The sequence below is a fragment of the Crotalus tigris genome, unplaced genomic scaffold, assembly GCF_016545835.1.
Source record: "Crotalus tigris isolate CLP2741 ecotype Arizona unplaced genomic scaffold, ASM1654583v1 scf7180000023617.9722795, whole genome shotgun sequence".
In the NCBI taxonomy this organism is placed as follows: domain Eukaryota; kingdom Metazoa; phylum Chordata; class Lepidosauria; order Squamata; family Viperidae; genus Crotalus; species Crotalus tigris.
In genome coordinates, this window is record NW_024100081.1 from 4,447,933 (window position 1) to 4,465,707 (window position 17,775).

General features: G+C 35.4%; 1 protein-coding gene across 9 annotated transcripts in view; it reads right to left on the minus strand.

The window, feature by feature from the left end:
* ZFYVE9 (zinc finger FYVE-type containing 9) overlaps nucleotides 1–17,775 on the minus strand; it is a 50,046-nt gene that overhangs the window by 28,740 nt on the left and 3,531 nt on the right. For 2 of the 9 annotated variants that reach the window (XM_039320007.1, XM_039320015.1), the window contains exons 2-3: nucleotides 4,181–4,284; nucleotides 135–238 (exon numbers count right to left, since the gene is read on the minus strand). In XM_039320007.1, the coding sequence (XP_039175941.1) occupies nucleotides 135–204 (70 nt within the window). In that variant the 5' untranslated portion in view covers nucleotides 205–238; nucleotides 4,181–4,284. Of the gene's footprint in view, nucleotides 1–11; nucleotides 239–3,234; nucleotides 3,438–4,170; nucleotides 4,285–17,775 lie in introns of all 9 variants that reach the window. The other 7 variants (XM_039320009.1, XM_039320010.1, XM_039320013.1 and 4 more) reach the window with 7 other exon arrangements.

Genomic DNA, 17,775 nt, shown 5'->3' on the forward strand with positions numbered 1-17,775 from the left:
TATTAAGTTACCCAGTGCTGTTTTCTTTTCTCTCTCTCCAGCAAATGGATAGATGACTACAGTGGATAGGAAATACAGGCAAACACTAGACCTAAATTCAGTTTATGTCTCCAGTCCTAACAAAAGTTGTTCACCTTCATTTTGTTCAAATTCATCTAAAACCTTATCAAGGTTATAAGCCTCTGTCTGGAAATAGTTCTCCATTTGTGAGGAATGTCACCCAGAATCTTGTTTGAACCTGTGAAGTAGACAGTTATGAAAATTTATGATGGTACTTGCAGATTACCAAGATACAAATACATTTCCTTTAAATATCAAGACATTTTACAGTAGTTCAAAAACATCACATGATGAAATTCTATTATTTTTCATTCCTCTCTTCCTAACTATGCATGCATAGGAAAAGGTGGAACAGTCAGGATCAGAAAAAGGAAAGGAGGCGAGATTGTCGTGCAGAAATACAAGCTAATTTGAGGGCTAATCCATATAGAGCTCCATTTCCATCTGTCCTGTTTACCATCATTCACTCCCTAGAGAGTAAAATGGACGATCTGAAACTTGAGCTGGCCACGAACAAGGAGTGTATATTGGAGGTGGTGACCTTTGAGAGCTGTATGCAACGAAATTTCATTTTGATGGAAATGAATGAAATTTTGATGATTGGTGTACATTCAAAGTGACAATAAAGTTGTTGTTGTTATTATTATTATATAAATGACATATAAAATGAATATGAAATATTTTAACATTAACATGTAATTGCTCAATCTGTTACAAGCAATTAAATCATGACTGGTTTGTTGAAAGGTTTTGAGGTTAATAAATTAATAACTGCTGAATTTCCAAATATTAAATTGCAGAAATATTCTAAGAGAACAGATCAGCCAAAACTATTGTTATCTACCACTTTTTCTCTAGCAATCCCAATTTACTGTGAAATAAATTGAAACTGACACAAGTAAATGGCATCCATCATTCTTTATTCACTAGTCCAGTGGACCCCTGGTCCATGGACCAGTACCGGGCCACGGCATGTCAGCAACCAGCCACGCAAACAAGCAAAGCCCCATCTGTGGGATGCAGGCAGCACACAAAACCACGCACCCTCCGGTCCGTGGAAAAACCTTTCTCCACGGAACCGGTCCCTTTTGGGCACCTCTGCCCTAGTCCACAGAGCAAACACTTTGCTTTTTGTATCTGTCTTTACATGTTCTTGTAAATAATAAAGCAAATAAGCATGAGGCTTTTTGCTTTATGTGGCAATTATTAACACATTGATCACCTTGCTATATTTCTATTCCTCCTGAGGTCTTGAGTCAAAGCATAATAGTATCAATTTTTAGGAAGAACTCTAGGGCCCACTCTGCCGTGCAACATGCACCGTCTGTGCACATTTCAAAGTTGCTGCAGGCATTGTACAAGGACTCTGCTATTCATTACAGTAGTCATATTTTTGTTCAAGCTTCTGCCTGAGCCTGAAAAGAAGGCTAAGCCTACTTTAAGAATTTCTTTAATGTCAACTTATTAAAGCAACCACATAATTTTTCAGGCTCAAATGAAAGCATGGAAAAAATGTGGCTCTTTAAGTAGTAGCAGTCAATCATTACACTCACAAGATCCAAAGCATTTCTTCTGAATCATTTTTAACAATGGACACAATTCTTGAACAAGGTTTTATCTACGATTGAGAAAAAGCTAAAGAAAAGGAACATAACATGCTAAAAAATTAGATATTAGATGATAAAATTTAAATAAAATTCAGATAAAGTTTCCTGTTCTGTAACTTCTGGACTAAACAAGTGCCAGAGCACTTGACAACTGGTTGCAAAATATACGAAGTCACTCCTATCAGGATCCTCACCTTCATGTTATTCTACTATAAATTAAAACAACGACAAATCTAGTCTACAAATGGAAAGAAAGAGAGATAGTGTGGGGGGGGGGAATCTATAGGGCAGGAAAAAAGAGCAAAGCATTATTTACAATTCTAATAAATATAAATAATGTTTCATTTCCAGTATAAGATTGTCAATAAAGCAAATTTCATAAGCACTGAGGATTCAAACCTTACTAAATTTTTATTAATATTTATTTTATCAGTCTCTAACTTCACACATTTCAAATGCTGAAAGAAATCATACATTTTAAAATCTATGTATGCAAACACATAGCAATCTGATGGTTAGACTGTGTGGTAGGCATCATTCAATATAGTCTGAGGCAAATAGTCTCAAATTATCAACAGATAAATCAATAGCCTTTTCTGTCTCTATTAGAAGTTCCTTTATTGTCAAACAGCTTAGACTGCAGGTACAATAAAGTAATACGTTAGTAACAGAAACCGCAGGAATGGTTAAAAAAAAAAAGTAAAAAACTCCCAGACTAAGCTCTACTTAGTCTGGGAGTTTGAAAGGGAAGATATGTATGGAAGGAAAAGATGGGAGTATGTACATTTATGAGAATGAAAAAGTATGAGAGAGGGTATGAAGGTTATTTGAGGCTATATTGCTCTCTGCATAATAGATAAATGCATATGTAAAGGAATGTGAGTGAAAGATAGAGAAAATGGTCATGAGTAAATAAATTAATCAGATGACTGATCAAAAAAGAGAAGACAGAATAGTGCACACTTGGAGATTTGGTACCAACTATCCTAAGTATGCAATCCTCCAGTACTGTACTGCTCCTGAAATTTTACTCCCCAGACTTTTAAACAAAATTCTCTAATACTAGCTGAATATAGAAGATACAATTTTGTTTCCTAAAATTCAGTTAGTTTAGTATCCTCACTACAAACCTTAATGAAAAATGCTTTCTGAGGAAATTGAAGTGGTCAATTTTGAAAAATGCATCTAACTATGCTTTTATTTCACTTTACTGATTATAAAATGATTGGCAGCACATCATCACCTATAAATAATCTACAGGATCAAATATTCCCCAGGATTTTTTTCAGAACTGCTAAGTAAAGCAAGAATAAAAACATTTTCAGTTATCTTTCCAATTTCTAGGTGGGAATGTTAATGTTTCAGCAGTTTTTGTGACGGTTTATATCACAATGATTTTTTTTTTTTTACTTTTAAGAGTTCAACCTTGTCTCAGAGTCTCACAATAAAACCACAGTAGAAATAGTTGAAAAAAAACACAACAGCATATAACTAATCTAAAACCATAATTAAAAATTCAATAAGACATATTCGCAATCATATTCATTGAATATCGCCAAAGGCTCACCACTATTGCTGGACCACCAGGCATGATGGCACAGCCAAGTCTTCAAACCCTTCCTAAATGCCAGAAGGGAAGGTGCCAATCTAAGTACTGGGGGAAAATGATGTTCCAAAGGGCAGCCGCCATGGCAGAAAAGGCTCCTTTCCTGGGTCCCATCAGATGACATTCCTTAGTCGATGGGACCTGTAATGCCTCTCCTGCTGGATCTGATGAGATAGTACAGTAGATATAACCATGGAGACACAGTATATCAAATATTCTGGTCCCATGCTAAGTAAGGTTTTATTGGTCAACATTAGCACCTTAAATTGCTCCTGGAAGCACACTGGTAGCCAATGCAGCTCACAGAGCAGAGGTGTAAAGTGCACTGCTTGAGGAGTGCATAGAACTGCCTGATCCACTGCATTTTGCACCCGCTTCAGCTTCTAAGGCAACTCCATGTTGAGCATGTTACAATTCATCTGGGAGGTATCCAGTGTATTTTAAAATTATTGTATAGGTTGTCCTCAACTTACAACCACATTTGGAACTGTTTGCCACGGTTGTTAAGTGAATGTCACAGTTATTAAACAATTCAAACTTCCCCCATTGACTTTGCTTATTGGAAGCTGGCTGGGAAATTTGCAAATTGTGATCATGTAATCCCAGGATACTGCAACCGCTGTAAACACATGCAAATTGCAAAGTGCCTGAATCGTGATCATGGGGAGGCAGTGACGGTCATAAGTGCAAAGACCAGTTGTAAGTTACTTTCTTCGCCACCATCTTTAATTAAAATAATCAATAAATGGTCATAAGTCAAGGACTACCTATAAATTCTATCAAATTTATTTTTGAGAAGAACTCTATAACATTGCCATATCGGAAAAATATCAAAGATGTAAATACACAAATTATGAAAAAAATAGATTTAAAATTCTAAGATACAGTATCACTTACCATGCCTTACCTTTAATCTTATATAAGCATTAAGAAACAACTCAGGCAATGCCTATCCATCATATATACTGCAAAGTCAGATCGTTCAGTTGAATTTCTATGTTGTGCTTGATCCTAAAAATGAAACAGCCACCACATATAAGGTTTCATTCAGAAAACAGAAATATAGCTAATATGTCTACCATTTTAATAACCATTAAAAACAGTACAGATGCCACTGCAGGGATCCATCAGTATATTTTGGTATAATATTAATCATACAGATCCTTCCTATAAAACTATGCAAGAAAAATATGTGTTAATGAATGTACTTCACCTGCTTCACATTGGAAGATACATTCATTGCTCTGTATGCTTCTAAAACAGACTTTCATAATTGTAGATGACAATATCTGAGATGCTAGCTCATGAGTTATCTTAATTCAGGACTTGCATTTTTTTATGGAGGCTGGATAGTAACTAATCACAAAAACTCATCAATGCCAACCTCCACTTTACTATATAGCTTATATCACTATAAGCACAAAATCTAGGCCATGTTATGATTGGCATTTGTCATCATTACTGTCAGCATTTATTATACAACTATATAAAGGTTGTTTGTAACCTTCTTCAGTAGGCAGAACCTTGCAGTTTGAACCCACTGCTGTCCAAATAAACGTGGTTCAAGTAGATTGTGGGGTTTCCAGTTGTAAATTGATTCACGGGGGAAAGAATTTACTAAAACTGGGGCTTGTCCAGGATTGAGCAGAACAATATGTTGAGATCCTGTCTCAAAGCTAAGTACTTTTACACTATCTCCTTGAAGCCAAGAGGGGTTAAGTGGGAGGGGAGATGTTTGTGGGCCCTTTTCTCTTGTGTCTCAGGTTCAGAGATATGTCTCCACCCCTGTTCCTACTGTTTCTGGATTGTCTATTTCAATAGGCCTAGATGGGTGAATGTGTTATGTAATGGGTAAGGAACAGGTTAGGGGTTAAAGTGTCAGGTTTACGGTAAAGAGCTGAACCGCTGAGTGAATGTGTGGAAGATTTCCTTTTAGGGTTCCCATGTTGCATTAATTCCTGCTTAGATATCCTGCCTTTAATTCATAGTTCATAATTATCCTTGTTGGATCAAAATTTCTAGCAGCAAACAAAAAAAGATAAATTACACCTCTTAAAGTCTTCAACTAGAAAAAACTAGAGGTATGTACATTTAGTTAGGATTTTCTTAATTTACAGAAATCATTTCTGATATACAGATTATAAGGAATAGAAGTGTCAATGCTAGAAGACAAATAAAATTTAATAGAGTAGAGATGATTAATGAAAACTGGACAGAGAAATCTCAATAAAGGAATGCAAGGACTAAAATGTAAAACTGAAAAAGACAAGCCAGAGAAATGGGATGTTAATGGCAATAGGTGTGAAGGAGTGGCATATACATATTGAGATCCAGAAATATGAATACAGAGCTCCATTTGAGCATATTTGGGTATTTATTTTCGCATCTGAACCTGAAAGTTCCTGGCAAGGCAAGTCAATCTGCAATGATTAACAATTCAACAACATAAAACAGTTATAGAATTATCAAACAAACAATTGATTTTTAAAAATAAAACTCTCCAGAATACTAAATAAGACAATAGTTTTAACATGTTATTGAGAGTGTATGTACAAATGCAAAAATAAACTGGTACTATTTGTTGTAATTCATTAGTATGCGTTCATGGAAGGGTAAACAAAAATAAGCATTATTGTGAAGATATACCATAGTCTGTCAAGACAGGCAATCTGGATATCACTGAGGTAGACTGCAGAACTTTCAGGGAGCAAAAACATACCATGATAATATTGGGAGATTTCAACAACTCAGATATCTGTGGGGAAAACCTACTCAGCCAAAACTGAGTCTGAAAAATTCCTCAGTGACGTCTTAGACTTCAAGAGAGCCAGTACTAGGCAAAAATTTCAGGTCTGAGGGAACAAAGTATGGTTGAAACTTTTTTTAAAAAATGTTATTACTTAAAAAATAATTGCAAAAAAAAATTAGGGAGTAGCTTAGGATACCATTGTATTTTCAGAGAGTCTTCTACAGTAGGGGTCCCCAACCCCAATAGTAAAGAACATGGTAAAATATAGGCTAGGCCAGTGATGGCGAACCTTTTAGAGACCGAGTGCCCAAAGCCTGCCCCACATTGCCTCCCACACTGCCCCACAGCCCGCCCACCTGAAGGGCCACCCATTGCCTCCACTGCCCACTGCAGATCGCCCAGGTGGCCCAGCAGCACCATGGTGGCCACGCCCTCCACCTGCGCCCTGCAGCATCATCTGCACGCGACAGAATGTAAGGGTGGAATCTTGTCCCCGCTGCCCAGCTGCCATGTCCTTGGCTGCGGAGCTCCATGGAGCTCTACGCGGGCCGCGTCCGGGGGTGACTCTCCTCTGGGGGGTGTTGGGGAGGAGGGGACCACGGGGTGAGGCGGGGCTGGAGCAATGGCGCACATGCCCACAGAGAGGGCTCTGAGTGCCACCTCTAGCACGTATGCCATAGGTTCACCACCATTGGGCTAGGCCATGAAGACAGTACGGTTTCAAACAAATGTATATCAGTGGCATATGGTAGAGTTCCATTCAAGGCTCCATGTTGTTCAACGTATTTATAAGCTATTTGAAGGATTAGTAAATATGATTATCAACAGCTCAATGCTGTCCAACATATTTATAAATGAACTGACAGAAAATTGCTGAGGAAGATAATATGGTACTCCAGTGTAGGCAGGTTTGACAGCTCCTAACAAACTGAAATAATGGGCAAACCTCCAAAACTTCAACAAGAGCAAATGCAAAGAGTTAAAATCTGGGACGAAAAATCCAAGTCCTTTTTTTTTTTTTTTTGCCATGAATACAACCAAAAAGATCTGGATGTTTAACAAGACATAAGATGATAGTGTAATGCATCTGTTAAAACTGTAAATGTAATTCTAGGCTGCATCAATAGAAACATAATAGCAACTTAAAGAAAAGCCAATGATCCTCTTTATTCAATCTTGATCAGACCACACCTAAAATACTACATCTAATGTTTGGCAATGCATTTTAAGAAAGATACTAATAAACTGAAGAATATCCCAAAGAAAATAAATAGGTGGAAAATGGAATGAAAGGAAAATCCGTTTAGAAAGGGTTGGAGATGTCTAACATGTTTTGTCTGAAGAAGCCTGGGAAGACACGACAACTTACTTGGAGTCATGCAAAGAAGGGGCACGGCAATTCACAGTTGCTTCAGAAGAGACAACATGAAACAGTGCATTTAAATCACAAGGAAGTACATTAGATTTTAGTGGAACATCAGGAAACATTTCCTAATAGTAAGATATGTTCAACCATTCCTGTTTAATTCTTACACAGTAGGTTGGGTTAAATTATCTCCAATGTCTTCCTACACTTACATTCTATGATTTTAATAACTAACTAAAACTGATACTATATTTATTCTCTCCAAGTATCAACACAGGTAGCATTATCAGCAAATATTAAACGGTTGTTTATGTGATGCTGTTGCTGCCTAGGTGAATTTCCAGCTGTTGGTGCTACTCTTGCCAGTTGTCTAGGATAAGTTCCTGGAAACCAGAACATATTTCTGGTTTTGGATAGTGAATATAGCACTGAAGAGTCTTCCTTACAAATAAGGCATCTCATAACCATACTTTCATCCATCCTGCTTAAATTGATACGGATTTTGAATTTTCAGAAAATATTTGTGTAAAAGAGTATATATAATTATTATACACTAGCAGAGAAATAAAAGAAGTATCAAACTCAGCCAGAATTTGTTGAAAATAACAATAATACCATGTTCCGGACATAGAAAGTAAACAATGAGTATAACAAGGAAAGTGTCTTTCCACTCATCAACTTAAAAGTACGTATAAAGTAAAGATGAATTTGCAAAACAATTGCAGGAAATAACATTTTATCTTTTAAAAACAGAACATCTTCTTTTAAGTATTATGACCATATCGCTGCTCCACAAAATGCTCTTACAAGAATATCACCAAACTGGCAAGATAATAAAATGTTGTACAAAATGCCAATATCACTCTTGAAGTCATACACATATATGAAACATTTCATTCACAGGCAGCTAAATCAATGAACCTGCACAACAATTTCAAAGCAATTTATTACTCTTTTCAAACTGTATCACAGTAACAACTCTTGGAAGTTAATACACTGCACTGTAGGTGACAATGTGTTATTTATTTTGATTGATAGCTGAAAGAAAAACAATAACAATGCCACAAAATGAGAAATCAACATAATTGGAAGTTACATTGAAGTTCTTAGAAAGATGTTTGTAGTGTGTTCAAAGATTTCGTTTTTCACAATACATGATCCATTTTTGAGAACTTGGAAACTAATTCCAAATGAAAGGTTTGATGATGACATAAAGGATGAGGGCTTTGCCATTAGAAAAACAGTTGGAGTTTCCAAGCCCAGTGTAATTTTCAGCTGCAGTAAGGATGCTATAGCCATTAATAAAGAGAGCAAAGAGACTCTCCTTTGAAGAGATTTGAAACACTTATTCAGATTTTCTTCTACTTGAGTTAAACTGCTGTTTGTGAGTTGTCTCTTGACAACTTATGTCTGTGTTTTTTTTTTCACTTCTCTCCCAGGCTCCCTATAATCTCTCACATCCATAATAATAGTTTGAGACTTTGGATCCCTCTTTCTTCAGATTCAAACCAAAGCCTTTCTATTTGATCTCTGCCATGGAAGGTACTAAACAGGAGGGTCAATCTGAGGGTGGCAAAATTATATTTCAAACTTCAAATCTGCATCATTCATAAAACTATGTATACAAATACAAGATATTATCAGATTCCAGATTCTACATGCCAGCCTAACCTTTAAAGGGAGTGGAGTAGGAGTAGGAGTAGGAGTAGGAACAGAACAGAATACAAATAAACCTTTAAAGGGAGTGGAGCAGGAGCAGCAGGAGGAGGAGCAGAACAGAACAAAGCAGAATAAGAATTCCTTGGGATGGCACTATTGGGCATTGTGTGCCAAAACAACTAGGTACAGGGACAGATTATTTCCCTCATGCCATCACTCTGCTGAACACTTAATGGCTGTAGTATCATTTATCCTTATCTTCTTTGCTCCCTCTTTTATTGGTATTATTACTGTGTTTCCCCCAAAATAAGACTAGGTCTTATGTTAATTTTTGCTCCAAAAGACGCAATAGCGCTTATTTTCCAGTTAGGGCTTGTATTCGGGGAAATAAATGCGTCCGTCTGGCTGATTTTAACTGGAGCTTATTTTTGGCTTATATTATGCCCGTCCTGGAAAATCATGCTAGGGCTTATTTTCCAATTGGGTCTTATTTTCGGGGAAACACAGTATTAGTTGAATCAGATGTTCAGACTGGATCTGGGTTGTTGTGTTATTATTATTGTTATCCTCATTGTCATTATCATTATCATGTTGCTTTTGAAGTGGAGCAACAAAGTGCTTTTGTACCAGAGCAAATTCCTTGTGTGTTTAATCAACTTGGCCAAATAAATTATTCAAGAAATATAGCTATATAAAAGCCAATATTCCCTGCCATTGCAAAAAATGCTCAATAATTTCTAGGTTCATCTTGCAAATTGAAAATGTATTGCATTTATATTTAAGTATTCAAAAAACTATATTCTGACACGTACTGAAAATTACAATTCCTTTATGCTTTAAAATTATTATGAGCTGAACTATGCAAAATGTTCTGTGTATTAACCTAAACTTGCATGCTTTGCATGTTGGATGGTCAACATGCATCACATAATAAGAGATTTTTTGTTCCAATATAACCAAAATATGATTGTTCCAAACAAAAGTTTTGGTAATTCAGAAAAACGGTGTAAGAATAGGAAAAAGCCAAGGGTGAAGATTTCCTGTATGTAGAAGTCAGAGGAGCAAACAGAGATGCTGGGGAAAATGGGGTGGATGGGCCAGCAGGACATAATATGCTGAGACTTTGATAGATTGAATGATAGGTGCATAGGCCAATAGATCACAGGTGACAACAGGAAGGAAGGAAGGAAGGAAGGAAGGAAGGAAGGAAGGAAGGAAGGAAGGAAGGAAGGAAGGAAGGAAGGAAGGAAGGAAGGGGAAGGAAGGAAGGAAGGAAGGAAGGAAGGAAAGGAAAGGAAGGAAGGAAGGAAGGAAGGAAGGAAGGAAGGAAAGGTAATAAATCATGTGGAAAAGGGAAAAAAGAGAAACTTACACTACTCTTGCCCTAACAGCCCTATAAAAACCACTCTGGGTCATTTCCAATGTTTTAATTGAACTAGCATAACTCAAATGTTCTGGGTTTTATTTCTACAAAACTGCAACAAAAATAACCAAAATGTTTCAACAGAACTTCCATTATGCAACAGTTTGTTTTAAGTTCAAAACAAAACATATTTTCCATTTTATGTACAGTCCTAATTGGGAGACAGAAAAGAACACTTTTGATTGGCCAAGAACTCAGGAAATTTTGACTAGGAATTAAAAGGCATATTACTAGTACAAATTGTCAAAGATTCTGACAAAGTTTTTAAAATAAGAAAATAACACTTTGGCAGTTGGAGAATGTCCTTGATAAACAGAGGAGTTGATTGTTTCACTTTGCAGTTAAAAGAAGTAGAACTCACAATTGAAAAAGAGCAAACTGAGAGAAATCTGAGACAGTAGGGAGCACAGTTCTGAAGTAATATGCAACCTGAAGCAGACAGCAGGACGCATAATCAGATTAAAGAAATTATACAGGATGAATTTCAGCAGAGATCTAAAAATGTAATCATGTTCTATCACACAGATTCTGAAATCAGGGGTTTGATTATGGTGAAATTTTGGGGAAAAATGTGAAGGAAAAGTAATGAGTTTCTTAATAGGCAAAAAGGAACAATAATTAAATGTACCGTACATTGGTAAGATGCATATAAGTGGTAGATTTTACTATAAAGCTCCCCAATTTTTAAATGTTTATTGAAATGTAAACCCAACTTCCTGCCTGTTCCCCAAATCCAACACACATTTCCCCAAGCATTAAGCAGTCCAAATTTCTAAAAGGCAGCTAAAGGAATTAAAAGCAGAGAGAGCTAGAAATCCAGCAAAAGTTTTTAACTTACTTAGCAGCACAAAATTGAATGATGTGAATCTTTCCTTCCCTATTTACTTTCCATAATGCGGACCATAATCATTAGTATGCATGTAGGTGTCCCCCAAAAAGCCTGCTTAACCATCGAGGTGCTATCCTATGTGCATCTACTTAAGGTAAGTTCTATGAACAGTTTGGGAATTAATAAAGAAAATTAGAATTGCATTGCTTGGCTGCAATGTACATATGCCTCAAACCTGTTTGACGTGAAACCTCCTCTGGAGTAAGATATACGAAAATTATGTTTGCAAAGGCATGCATGCAGGAGAAAGATGGGTGCTTAAATATCTTCCTCCAGGCATTCACAATGGAAAAAATCCATGCCATCAACATTCCTAAGTAAGGGATTCATTCTAAGTGACATCACAAATGGTGATTTTCCTGCATAATTTTTCAGCTTCATAATATTAAACACAATCTATATATTCCTTAATATATGCATATTGTTTTTATTAGGCATCATTCACATTTATGTAATATGAATATTTTCCAGATACATTTACAAACTGGAGCAATTGCAGATGGTGATGAAAACAGAAAAAGCAAAACAAATTTCCAGTTTTGATTTTGCTGCTTCTTCTTATAGTACAAGCTTTAGGAAATTAAATGCAACTGATTTCACACTATAAGCAACATTTTGTCATGTAGAACTTATATATTTCTGGATAGAGTTTTTAAAAGAATATGCTAGAATTGCTAGTCAAAGATTGGAAATATATTGTTTGCAACAACATACATTTCTGAGAGAACCTCCTTATTTGAAGCAATAACTTATAGAAACACCTGTAGTCTAAACAGATAAGATGCTCTTCTCTTACAATAATATGAATTTGCCTAAATACTGAACTTAAAGCAATCACATCCCAGTCATGAACAATGATTAATTATATTTGGTTAAAACATTAACTTTGCAAATAATTGTGAAATTCAAGTTTTATTTTTTTATATACTGGAAATTTAGTTCTGCATTTACAATAAACAGTTTATTTTGCAAACATTGTTATTAATGCTCTACTTCTTGATAAGATTCTGATATTTTAGAAATATTTATTACACTTGTGAGCCACCCATCCAGAAGTGATTGTGTGGCTTTAACTAACAAGTTCCACAGCCTAAAAGTGCAAAACCCTCTCTATCTTATCATCCAATTATGTATATCAGCTGACAACAATACTCTTTAGAGGCAGACCAACAGATGGATCACAGTCCTACTACTCTGACTCTATTTTCCTACTTCCACTGTAGCTTTTACAGCACTTCTTTACTTTGGTTAGTATTCTGGATAAACACTTTTCTTATATATCTATTTTCTCCCTCATCAATAATTATGTAGACCAACTGTAGGCAGCATATCCTAGAGGTAAGTGAAACTTTACCAAAACAATGTGATGGATAATAGCATGTATGGGTATTGTCTGCTTATTTTATAATAAGAAGCCAATTTTCCAGGAAAAAGTCTTCAGGGATTGTGAGGACCTGGCACTTCTATGTATCTTTAAGGGGAAAAAAAATTCACGAGCAAATCTTCCATGAATTAATGTTAATCCAATATGTGTTATATCCAACAAAGAGAGTGAAAGCAATTAGAGAATAAAATAAAGCAGTAAATATGTGGCTTTAGTTCTAATACCACGACAAAACAGATACATGGTAACAGCAAAATGTAGAATGATTAAATTAAATTTTCTAAATGTTAGAGAAAGTTCATGTGAACATCTAATTTAGTCATTCTCTGACTAATTCCATTTTATATCAGTGCAAAACAGTTAAGGGAAAATAGATGGGATAAACTCAAAGGAAAATGTACACACAAAAATATTTTCATACTTTCTGAATTCATTTTGCTAATAATACTTAACAGCTAAACATCTTTTACGGCATCATACAGTATTCTGATCCTGCCTCTTTCAAGATCCATTACTTTTTTTTCATTATCAACTGTATTATCTGTTAGAAAGAAAAAACAAAGTTTCTGGCAGGAACTGGACAGTTTTTCAAACAGCCAGATGTTTAAAAATATTTCATTTACATGCTAGAAGAGATATTAAAATGGATGCATTTGAATGTGTATTTAAGTAGAATATAAGTAATAGTTTAACCACATATATGTACACACAGACAATACCAAAATCTAAACAATTCTATAAAGTATTGCATTAGCTAAAAATGTCAATATCTTTAAAACATTGAGTGAACTTGTACATCAACAAAAAATGTGTTAAATTAACATGTTAAAATTATTTTGCATCCCTTAAGAACTAGAGCTAGATATACATTTACTCTTTGCCTTTTTAGACTTATCCAAGGAAGTTATGATTATATTGATAAGCCAAAGTAATTTGAATTTCTCCTTTATTTTGTCACACACTATGCATAGTCTTAGCAAAAACATCTGCTTGCAATACATACATACTGTCCTGAGAAGTTTCTTCACATTTATATACAAGACAAAATGTATGTAGTTTCTTTTCATTTGTACAGTATGCAGGACTCAAATGCTTTGCTTTTCATCCCACTATTAGTTAAGTACCCTTCCCCCACCAAAGGCACTGAACAGTATTTAAAAAAGCAATCTAAATAGTAGACAATCTGAACATAAAAATAGGTAGATTAAAATAACATTTGTGCACCATTTCTGACAGAAGGAGAAAGACAATGCAAAAAGAAAGGGAGATTTAATAAAAAATATAAATAAAAAATAAGGAACAGAATCCATGGATGTTGTTCATTTTCCAGAGCTGTTATTGTACTGACTAAAGCATCTAGCTAGCAAGAGATTACAAAGGTCAGATTCTGAATTGGTGGCTAGATTTGTTTTGAAGTTAAACTCAAGACATTATTTTATCTTTCATAACAACCTTTGAACTGCATTTTTATCCATGATTTGAAACAATTTCTTTTTAAGCAATGCACATTTTATATCAACTGTCAGTTGGGCTGCATTTTTACCTATTGGTAAACAAGTCATGTCAACACTAACTTTGTGAGTCTACTTATTATAAAATATTGATCCCTTAAAATATTTTTGTTGAACTGAAACTACAAAATAGCAACTTTTTTTACAGTATTTTTTACTAACATTATGCAGTGTAAAATTCTGGATTCAAAACGAATCTAAAGGGTGTCCAGTAGTATTTCTTGGAAACTTCTTAAAGCAGCTATAGTTTGTTTTTTTTAGTGTCATGCAATTTGTGGAAAAATGTATTTCATTTAAGGAGATGCCGACAAGTACTATGCATATACCCATGCATATGTCAATGTATTCCCTCATTCCTCAAATTCAAAACAGTCCTAGTATCTGCAACCTATACATACCTTTAGAGATTTTGAACTGCATTGCTCATCATTCATATTTAGTTTTGCCACAGCTGAAGGAAATTTAACAATTCTAAAGCGGTATTTTAACAATTATAACACATTTTGGGTTATTTTACATTTGATGAGAGTAATGCTGAACACTTTCATTACTAAGCATAGATTATAAGTGCTCTGAGGTGCTTCAGATCTGAAGGAAGAAATGTGATGTGGGGTGAATACAACATGCAATAACACGTTATAAATGCTATAAAGCAGCTCATCTTTTCCTGGGCATGGCATGGCATTGTAGCTGTTGTACAATCATGTGAAAAAATGCACTTGGTTTAAAGACGCTCCTAAAAGGTGCCATATATCCACATATGTTCCAAATAGCATTTCTTCCCTTGAATCTGAAGCACTGAACAGCCTTAAATAATAGTATTTAGCCAAAATACTACCAGAATGGATTATGTAGTCCACCTTGCTTAAGCTCTCAAGAGCAGAGAGAGATAAATATTACATTATGCCATGGCCCCATGTACAGGATTTTACATGACTTCCACCTCCCTCCATTAGAAGGATTTGTCTATTTTTACACAATATATATCTTCTGTACAGAGACCAGTAGAAGGCACCATATCTCAATAAGAATGAGACTGGCAATGTAGTATCTCATGGTGGTTGCTTAACTTTAACCAATTAATTCCAATTTATGATTCAACTATTTTCCTACATGTTTACTACGACTAAAAATATTAACTATATTATATATTAATTCATTGTATATTAATTCTCTCCTTAAGATAGGAAGACATGTTCTATTCATCTACTTTAGATGAAATTATAGCCTAGGCCAGGGGTAGGCAACCTTGGCTCTTTTATGACTCGTGGACTTCAACTCCCAGAATTCCTGAGCCAGGAATAAAAGTCATAAAAGAGCCAAGATTGCCTACCCCTGGCCTAGGCATATGTTTGACAGAGTTTAGTTTCTCAAACGTTCTACTAGTCTTTAATATAGTACAGAAAGCCAGGGAGACAACTTAGAGAAGGAATCCAGAGGTTGTTAGGGGAACACCAAGTGCAGATGAAAGATGTGTTAATTTCAGAGAAGCGGGAGAGTTACAAAGAAACACAGACTAGCCCTCCCCCCCACTCCAAATTCCATGGATATTAGAAGAAGAAAAGGGAAGACATCAATTTGCAGATTCTATTATTATAACCTATCTCAATGAGATATAGTTCTGGTGTTCCTGTGGAATCTTGTTTCCAGAGCTGGCTACCAAGGGTTGACATATTCTTGTATAGCGAAATGTATAAAATTAACAAAATGCTACTGGTAGCTGCTGTAACAGCAAAACATCTCTTTATGAGCACAGTATTGGATAATAAGAGATTCTAGAAGCCCATCAAACAAACATAGCTGCTTAAAAAACTAGACTATTCTCTATTCTCATTTTTACTTTATATGTGATTAATTCCAATATGAAAATCCACACCCAAGTCTCTCCAATCAATTATCTTTCAGAATATATTACCCAATACTAAAATCACCATTGGAATACAGAATTATTCATCTTTGTTCTAAATTTCTCAGAAAAATACTTTCAACAAGATTAATTTTTCTTGATATTCTGAAACTCTCTAAACTCTATTTATATTTGATACTATCTTGAAAGGTTGTAGTTATTGGTATCATTTTTTAAAAAGGGATAATGAAAAAGGCAATTATGAGTTATTATTCATGATATGTAATGTTAGAGGAAAGTGCATTATAATCACTATGTTTTCCTTCTATCGTATGCTCTGTCTAATGTTCCTAGCAAGCATAAGAACACAATCTATACATTATTCTTCTAAATGATGCAAACCCTTGTGGCAAGACTGGACAATGGAGAAATTAATAAAGCGTAATCAGGATCTAACATACTAAAAAACCACAAGCACATTCTTATCCATTTACAGTGAAAAGAACAAAATAAAATTTATCCAGTAAATGTATAAACTGCACACACAGGCCCTGGCAAATGTAGTAACATGTTACTGAATACTAAAAATAGGAAAGCAGATCACTCAAATCAGAGCTGAACAAATCTAAGAAAATAATCTCAGAAAAATAATCCTATGCATTTTTACTCAAAATTAAATATTATAGCAGTGATGGCAAACCTTTTAGAGACCGAGTACCCAGACCGCAACCCAAAACCCACTTATGTATCGTCGGGTGCCGGGTGGGCGTGGCCTATTGGGTGGGCATGGCCCATTGGGTGGGCGTGGCTGCGGTGGTGACGGCAGACTGGGTGGGACTAAAAAGTTCAATCAATCAATTCCAACTTTGCGAGATCTTTTTTTTTTTCCCGTGAGAAGTTGAAATTGATTGATTGATTGAACCTTTTTTTTTTTTTTGCACATGGCGGCGGAGGCCTAAAGTGAAAAGGTTTTATAAAACCCAGCTGAAGGCCTAGGACTGGGGCGATGGCGTGCGTGCCCAGAGAGAGGGCTCTGTGTGCACATGCCATAGGTTCGCCACCACAGTACTATAGTATTCAATAAAGCTCACAAGTTATTGGCTTTAGTACTGTTACCCACCTAGATTGAAAATTCTCTTCAGAAATGCCATTTTTACTTTCAGAAATGTGTGAAATGTAGAAATGCCATTTTTACTTTCAGACATGTGTGAAAAACTATGTGATCCCTTATTTACTCTTTCTTCTCCTCTATTTTTAAATATTTATCTAGGCTGGCATTTCTCATTTGTCAATTATAATCATGGATACCCGATCTCAGGTTTTGAATGTACTGTATCTATTAAAAAAATACAATCAAATCCAGGATTAGAAATTTACAATTCTCCAGGTTTCTTCAAATATGTATATCTCAAGTGCCATAAATTCCCATTATGTTACAGATTTACATATGAGAAATAAAGCCTTATGACAGCTGATAGCAGCACTGTTTTTTTAAAAAATAACTAACATTTTTAACCATACATTTCTACAGACTAGTCAAACTTGATCACATCACGTGATGTATCATGATGTATCATGACATTTTTTGCCTTTGTGGAGCTGGGGTGGGCGTGTCCTGTGCATGACGCATCTGGCCCATGGGCCACCCATTTGATACCCCTGGACTAGACTAGAA